Source organism: Cucurbita moschata, unplaced genomic scaffold (assembly GCF_002738365.1).
Source record: "Cucurbita moschata cultivar Rifu unplaced genomic scaffold, Cmos_1.0 Cmo_Scf00026, whole genome shotgun sequence".
Taxonomy (NCBI): Eukaryota; Viridiplantae; Streptophyta; class Magnoliopsida; order Cucurbitales; family Cucurbitaceae; genus Cucurbita; species Cucurbita moschata.
The window spans coordinates 1,312,900-1,321,876 of NW_019268542.1; the positions used below are offsets into that span (position 1 = coordinate 1,312,900).

The 8,977-nt window shown below is 25.4% G+C and overlaps 1 protein-coding gene across 1 annotated transcript; it reads right to left on the minus strand.

Moving 5' to 3' along the window:
• Positions 1-542: 542 nt before the first annotated feature.
• On the minus strand, positions 543-1,691 carry LOC111462004 (F-box protein At3g07870-like). Its single transcript, XM_023105655.1, has one exon. It carries the CDS (start codon positions 1,689-1,691, stop codon positions 543-545), a length of 1,149 nt encoding a protein of 382 aa, XP_022961423.1.
• Positions 1,692-8,977: the final 7,286 nt, after the last annotated feature.

The following is an 8,977-nucleotide window of genomic DNA, read 5'->3' on the forward strand; positions in this document are numbered from 1 at the left end:
AAGAATAACGAGTACTTGACGTGAAAATATAATTATATGAGTAAAACGAACTTTGACCCAGCTGTAATTACGAATAACTCATGAAGGATCGTCCTGCTTATAAATTACATCATAGACACAATTTGTCCTATAGTACACAAAATCTAGTAGAGTGAGATATTCATAAATATTTTAATTAAATATTTTATAATAAGAGGTATAAAAATAAAATATCTAAAATACCTAAAAAAAATCAAATAATTTATTTTTATTTATATTTATTTTTGTTGTCATATTTATAATATTATTTTTGTCACCATATTTATAATATTTTTATTATAGTTTAATTTTAGATATTTTATTTTTATTATATCACATTATTAAACTAATTAAATTAATTTAGTTTTCAATAAATATATCATTTATAACTAATTTTAATAAAAATAAAATAAATTAAACCATTGATAAATTAATTTATTATATAATTCCAATACGCTTTCCTCTGATTATCCACCATAAGACTAAATTAACTCATATTTAAAACAAAATTTCAATCTCGAATTTCAATTAGACTCAAAATTTACAGTCAAAATATCTGAAAAAGCATTAAAATTGAAGCAGTCAATGTTGTGAACCGAAAAATTCCTCACAATTGTATCATCCATCAACTTTTCCATCTTCTCGGTTTTGGGATCATACAACACTAATTGAGCTCCAGCCCAAAGACACAAGATCTTTCCATCTTTACCTGTTTTAATCTGTTCCACGGTTGATTTTGAGAAAGAAAGAACATTTTTTGTTGGTATGATAACACTAAATGATTTAATCCACGAACCATCTTCTTTCATCTTCCATATTCTGTATTCGTACTCCTCCATGGAAAGAGTCAGATGGAGGGCGCCATTAAATACTCTAATATAAGGAAAATAACCGTCATCATTAGGAAAAGGAATCTGCTCGTACTTCTCATCTTCCATGTTTAGACGATAAATGACATCACGACGAAGATCATTTTGTCCAACCCAATGCAGCCCTCCATTCAAGTAAACACCATGACATCCATGAAAAGAACAGGACGGTGACTCAATACGGGTCCATTCCTGCCGGGTCCCGAAAGCAAAAATCTCTGATTTGTAATTATGGACGATGGAGTTTCTATCATCGACGGTGGAGTTTCTTATTACTTTGTAGTGCTTCGTTTTAGGACAAAATCCAAATCCATAGGAGCACGTAAGCCAATTCCCTTTGAATTCGTCCTTAGGAACTTCAAAGTACTCATTCGTCATGGGATTTAATATGACCACTGTATTCGAGCTAAGCCACCTCTTTGTGTTTTTGGTGACCACAAAAGCTAAGAGCCCATTGCACGAATTAATAGTTGAGATAAAAGAACGTCGAAAATATTTACGACGCAAGTTGAATGAAGCCACACTCCTCACCCCTTCCACATGGTCGGGATCCAATTCCAAGCAATGAAGATTACGAAACGATGGACGATCACCGTTGTTGGAATAAACATGGGCAAACAAGAAGTTGGAAGCAGCCGAGATTGAAGGATCATGTTTAGAACTTAAAATCACATTGTTCCATGTTTTGCAAACCAACCTGCAGCTCGGCAAATAATAGTAGGGGAGCTTGCTAAGTATTAGCTCGATGACATCAGGTATGAGTTCGAGAATTTTGTTGCTAATAATGTCTTGATCGTTCGCCATCACTAGAAACAAACTGGTGAATTTGATTGAAGAGGAAATCCACTCGGATTGAATTCAAAAAATAATGGTTATTGTTCTAGAAAGTCTGTATTTATAAATTAAAAAATTAATCTTTTTCTATTTTAAATTTAAAAAACTAAAAAAAATTAATTTTTTCTATTTTAAATTTAAAAAACTAAAAAAATTAATCTTTTTCTATTTTAAATTTAAAAAACTAAAAAAATTAATCTTTTTCTATTTTAAATTTAAAAAACTAAATCTTTTCCTATTTTAAATAGATTTGATGTTTTTTTCCATATTTACCTCCACGAAAATATAGAAAAAAAAATTAAGGTTAGAGTAATTTAAGAGTCTTTAATTTGATTTTTTTTAATATTATAAATAAAAATAAAATAAATTTGTTTAATTTGATTTCACATTTTTTTATAATAAAAAAATTGACGGGTTCTTTATCGAATTTTTTCAAATCCCAAAATTCTTTTTATATTGAAAATTATTTTAAATTTGTTTATTTGATTTTCAATTCTACTTCGAAACCGAGGTGGGATCTCACAATCTACCCCTTCAGATTTGAACAATGGTGTCCTACATTTTCACTAGTCCAAAAGAGACTTAGTTTTATAATGATTAGCTCCGTGGTGAAAATAAAAACATTCTAGAGCCCTAGCTTATTAAATTACAACCATGTTAGTATGTTTACTCTATAAAAACGAGACACTAATAAGTCATATATGTTATTCATGAAAGTTATCAAGTATTAAGTATGCATGTCTCATTCGAAGGCTATGTCATGAAAAGAACGAAGGTCTCAGTTGCATCATAAGTATATGTTATGATTAAAGCCATAAGAACTTTATATTTTATATGTCATGTGCATCAAAATACTTCTCTGTTATGATTAGTACGAACACGTAAATTACGATATTATGTATACTATGATATTATGTGCACTCTTTTCCCTTTCGACTTTGCTAACAGTGTGAGAACGCTAGTCGAAGGACAGACTTAGGGAGTACGTATACAAGTCCACCTGAGGTTCATGTGCATAGTCATGAGTAGAAAAGTACTGACAGATTTGAAAGCCTAACTTCCACAGATGTCCAACCCTTCAGTGCATCCCAGTCCAATCACGTGACCCGAATCCAACCATGCGCGGACCCATCTCACTTCCAACACCTTCATTAGCCATGGTTACAGATCCTAAAAGCATACTCAACTCCTCGTCGTTCCTCACAGCAAGTTGTATGTGCCTTGGCACATACAATTCTTCTGGTTGTCTCTAGCATCATTTCCAGCAAGCTCCAAAACCTAATTCCGATTTAAAATTATCAGAAACTAAGATAAGAACAGAACCGCATCAAAATCGCTGAAAAAAGGAACGAAGACAAAAGATCTTGTTACCTCGGCGGCAAGAGAGCACGGCCGATAAATAGACTGGAGCGCCAGCGCCGACACGCTCGGCGTATTTTCCGACCTCGAGAACACTTGTGCTAGAGTCTTGATATGCCTCATTTTTCTTCTTTCGCACCTCATTATTCATTAAGGCATTTGAAACATCTTTGAAATGAATATAAGTGATTCAACAGCAACAGCGCCTTGTCTTCGACATTAATTATAACATCAAGATTGAGCATATCAGTGATGATTTTGTTAAAATCATCCTAATGCTCAGCCATTGAGATACCTTTCTTGTAGTCTAAACTGAAGAGTTTCTCCTTTAAATAGAGTTTATTTTCCACACTCTTTTGCATATATTTCGCCTCAAGCTTGTCTTATAGTTCTTTCTCCATGTAACCTTCATAAATGGATATTTCGGATCCTTGCCAAGACAGGATCGAATAATTCCACAAGCTTGTCGATTTAATTTCGTCCATTCGGCATCTGTCATATCTTCAGACATCTCTTCTTGGAGAGAAGCATCAAGATCTTGCATGGCCAGCAAATCGCTAACTTCGCCTCGCCAAACACCAAAATTATTGGTTCCATCAAATTTCTCTACTTCGAAATTAGAACTCAAAATTCTCGATCCACGCCGTGATTTAATTCCAGATGATTCTGCCATTTGTAATAAGTAATCTGGATGTAACTAAAAAACACAAATTCTTGAAAATTGATTTTCAAGAAAATAAGCACGATTGTGAGCACGTCTAGTGGTCAATGAGGTCAAAACTTTCACAATACCCCAAATACCACAATCAGGCTCTGATACCACTTGTTGTGCGCCAAAAGCGGAAGAAATGTACTCACAACACCAATGAACGGAATTACACAAATAGACACCAAGATATTTACGTGGTTCGGAGAGAACAAGTTCCCCTACATCCACAGGTCGCAACCAATCACTAATAATCAAAGTGTTACAAGTGAGTACCTCACTATCAGACTACAAAGACTCTTACCAATACGTCACTCAAGAAATACAATGTGACACACAAAACTCTCTCAAACTTTGATATCAAATTTCGATATTAACAACCTTCTAGACACACCCTTTGTATAGGGATAATTCATGTAGAATATTAATAAAAAAAAAATCCTTCATACTAAATGAGGATTTATAACCAAAATAAATAAGATATTAATTTAAATGATTATAAATTAACCACCAAATTAATATTCTTATTTAATTGTTATATTTTAAATTAATTTAATTACTAAATTAAATAAAAATAAAAAATAAAAAAAAACTTATGACAATTTACACACTTGCTATTAACACTGAAAAGTTCAATTTAGTTGAAAAATAATTTGAAGGGTTCAAAATCTATCTTACACTTTTTCTCCCACTCTCTTTTTCCAATTTTTGTGATTTTCTTTTAAAAGACTCTCAAAGTGTTGATCTTGTGTTCGAGTCAGAGAAGACATTGTAGAAGAGATTCAATAGTTGGACGCTGGAGAAAGTAAATTAAAGATCTACCAAATATTTCTTCATATTAGTTTGAGGTCTGGTTGTGTAACATTTTCATATTCTTGAATATTCTTAATCTACTTATTTGAGCCAATACCTTAAAAGTATATTTGATATTGAATTAAAAATTTATTAAACTTATAATTTCTTTAAAAAAAGAAATATTTAAGAATATGATATTTATAAATAAAAATAGTTGTTAACATGGGTTGGAACAAGAGATGCATAAATAAAATTTATAGCCTTTTTATTTAAATGTTTATAATATTTTTATTATATTTAGACAATTTATTGCGTTAGTTATTTTATTTTTATTTTATCAAATATCAAAATAATTAAATTAATTTATTTTTCACTCACTAATTAAAATTTTAAATTTTTTAGTTTACTTCATTTATTTATACAGTTTTAATATTTATCATGGTTTCCTCCCATTGATAAAAATAAAATTAATTAAATTGTTATTAATATAACGTCTTTCAAGCATTAAATTATTTTTTTTGTTTGAAACTTTCTCACAGTAAAGAATTTTAATAAAAATTAAATAATATTGCTATTTGTTTATATAAATAATTCTCTTATATTTGAAATTTTTCTATAAAAATTAAAATAATGATTTAGGAATCTATAAAATTAAAAATTAAAAAAAAAAAACTAAATTTTAATTTCGTATGTTTAACTTGTTTTGAATTTTAATTTAGTTAAAATTTATTTTAGTTTTAATGAAAATTTTATTTCCTATTTTTGAGGATCCAATTTCAATATTTTCTTTATCTATTTAATTTTTAAATTAAAATAGTTCCATTTAACTAATTAAATATTTTATATAATATATTTGAGAATCTAAAAATAAAAATAAAGTAGCTAGATACCTAAAAATCTAAAAATCAAATAATTATAACTAAATTTATGTTTATTTTTGTTACTATATTTATAATATTTTTATTATGGTTTAGTTTTAGACCATTAATAGTTATTAATTATTTTATTTTTATTATATAAAATTATTGAACTAATTAAACTTTTTTTTATTATTAATAAAAATATCATTAATAACTAATTTTAATAATTACTTGTTTTTGGTAATTGAATTTTTATAAAAATAAATTAAATTAAATTAAATAATTGGTAAATTAATTTAGTATACCATTCCAATAAGTTTTTTTTTTTCTCTTATCGTAGAATCAAAACTAAATAACTCATATTTAAAACAAAATTTTAATTTCATGTTTTTGGTAATTGAATTTTTATAAAAATAAATTAAATTAAATAAAATAATTGGTAAATTAATTTAGTATACAATTTCAATAAGTTTTTTTTGTTCTCTATGGTAGAATCAAAACTAAATAACTCATATTTAAAACATGGTAAATTAATTTAGTATACAATTCCAATAAGTTTTTTTTTTCTCTAATCATCGTAGAATCAAAACTAAATAACTCATATTTAAAACAAAATTTTAATTTCATGTTCAAAATTTACTTAATTTTTCTTGTCAAAATATTGGAAAGAGCATCAAAATTGAAGATATGAACTGAAAAAATCTCTCACAATTGTATTATCCATCAACTAAAAAAAATAAAATGAATTAAATAATTAAACAATTTTTTATGGACTAAAAATCTCAAACCATTTTAATTGAGTCTTACAATTTAATTCATAAGATTAACAAATTTTAATAAAAATTACATAACAGTTGCATTTTTATATATAAAAAATTAGATGGCTTACTATACCACTCCGACCATTTTATGTTCAATTAAATAATTAAACCAATTAGATGGCTTACTGTACCACCCCGACCATTTTATGTATTATCCATCAACTAAAAAAATAAAATCAATTAAATAATTAAAATTTAATGTACAATTCCAATAAATTTTTTTTTTCTCTAATTATCGTAGAATCAAAACTAAATAACTCATATTTAAAACAAAATTTTAATTTCATGTTTTTGGTAATTGAATTCTTATAAAAATAAATTAAATTAAATTAAATAATTGGTAAATTAATTTAGTATACAATTCCAATAAGTTTTTTTTTTTTTTTTTTTCTATAGGAGAATCAAAACTAAATAACTCATATTTAAAACAAAATTTTTATTGGTAAATTTAGTATACAATTCCAATAAGTTTTTTTTTTTTTTTTTTTCTATAGGAGAATCAAAACTAAATAACTCATATTTAAAACAAAATTTTTATTGGTAAATTTAGTATACAATTCCAATAAGTTTTTTTTTTTTTTTTTTTCTATAGGAGAATCAAAACTAAATAACTCATATTTAAAACAAAATTTTTATTGGTAAATTTAGTATACAATTCCAATAAGTTTTTTTTTTTTTTTTTTTCTATAGGAGAATCAAAACTAAATAACTCATATTTAAAACAAAATTTTTATTGGTAAATTTAGTATACAATTCCAATAAGTTTTTTTTTTTTTTTTTTTCTATAGGAGAATCAAAACTAAATAACTCATATTTAAAACAAAATTTTTATTGGTAAATTTAGTATACAATTCCAATAAGTTTTTTTTTTTTTTTTTTTCTATAGGAGAATCAAAACTAAATAACTCATATTTAAAACAAAATTTTTATTGGTAAATTTAGTATACAATTCCAATAAGTTTTTTTTTTTCTCTAATTATAGTAGAATCAAAACTAAATAACTCATATTTAAAACAAAATTTTAATTTCATGTTCAAAATTTACTTAATTTTTCTGTCAAAATATTGGAAAGAGCATTAAAATTGAAAATTGAAGATATGAACGGAAAAAAACTCTCACAATTGTATTATCCATCAACTAAAAAAATAAAATGAATTAAATAATTAAACCATTTTTTCTAGACTAAAAATCTCAAACCATTTTAATTGATTCTCACACTTTAATTCATAAAAGATTAACAAATTTTAATAAAAATTACATAACAGTTGCATTTTTATATATAAAAAAATCTCTCACAATTGTATTATCCATCAACTAAAAAAATAAAATGAATTAAATAATTAAACCATTTTTTCTGGACTAAAAATCTCAAACTATTTTAATTGAGTCTCACAATTTAATTCATAAAAGATTAACAAATTTTAATAAAAATTACATAACAGTTGCAATTTTATATATAAAAAATTAGATGGCTTCCTATACCACCCCGACCATTTTATGTTGGACTAAAAATGTCAAACCATTTTAATTGAGTCTCACCCTTTAATTCACAAAAGATTAACAAATTTTAATAAAAATTACATAACAGTTGCATTTTTATATATAAAAAATTAGATGGCTTACTATACCACCCAACCATTTTATGTTGGACTAAAAATCTCAAACCATTTTAATTGAGTCTCACCATTTAATTCATAAAAGATTAACAAATTTTAATAAAAATTACATAACAGTTGCATTTTTATATATAAAAAATTAGATGGCTTACTATACCACCCCTTAATTAAATAATTAAACCAATTAGATGGCTTACTGTACCACTCCGACAATTTGATGTATTATCCATCAACTAAAAAAAATAAAATCAATTAAATGACCATTTTATGTTCAATTAAATAATTAAACCAATTAGATGGCTTACTGTACCACCCCGACTATTTTATGTATTATCCATCAACTAAAAAAATAAAATCAATATAATTAAACCAATTACATGGCTTACTGTACCACCCCAACCATTTTATGTATTATCCATCAACTAAAAAAATAAAATCAATTAAATGACCCTTTTATGTTCAATTAAATAATTAAACGAATTAGATAGCTTACTGTACCACCCCGACGATTTTATGTATTATCCATCAACTAAAAAAATAAAATCAATTAAATAATTAAACTATTTTTCTGTATTATCCATCAACTAAAAAAAATAAAATGAATTAAATAATTAAATCATTTTTTCTGGACTACAAATCTCAAACCATTTTAATTGAGTCTCACAATTTAATTCATAAAAGATTAACAAATTTTAATAAAAATGACATAACAGTTGACAGTTGCATTTTTATATATAAAAAGATTAACAAATTTATATTCATCAACTAAAAAAATAAAATCAATTAAATAATTAAACCATTCTTCTGTATTATCCATCAACTAAAAAAAATAAAATGAATTAAATAATTAAACCATTTTTTCTGGACTAAAAATCTCCAACCATTTTAATTGAGTCTCACAATTTAATTCAAGATTAACAAATTTTAATAAAAATTACATAACAGTAGACAGTTGCATTTTTATATAAAAAGATTAACAAATTTTAATAAATTTTTTATATATAAAAAAACAGTAAAATAAAATTAATTAAATAATTAAACTATTTTTCTGTATTATCCATCAACTAAAAAAATAAAATGAATTAAATAATTAAACCAT

What these genes read in the sequence shown, in the direction of transcription:
- LOC111462004 (XM_023105655.1), bottom strand. Translation starts at nt 1,691, where the DNA reads ATGGCGAACGATCAAGACATTATTAGCAACAAAATTCTCGAACTCATA.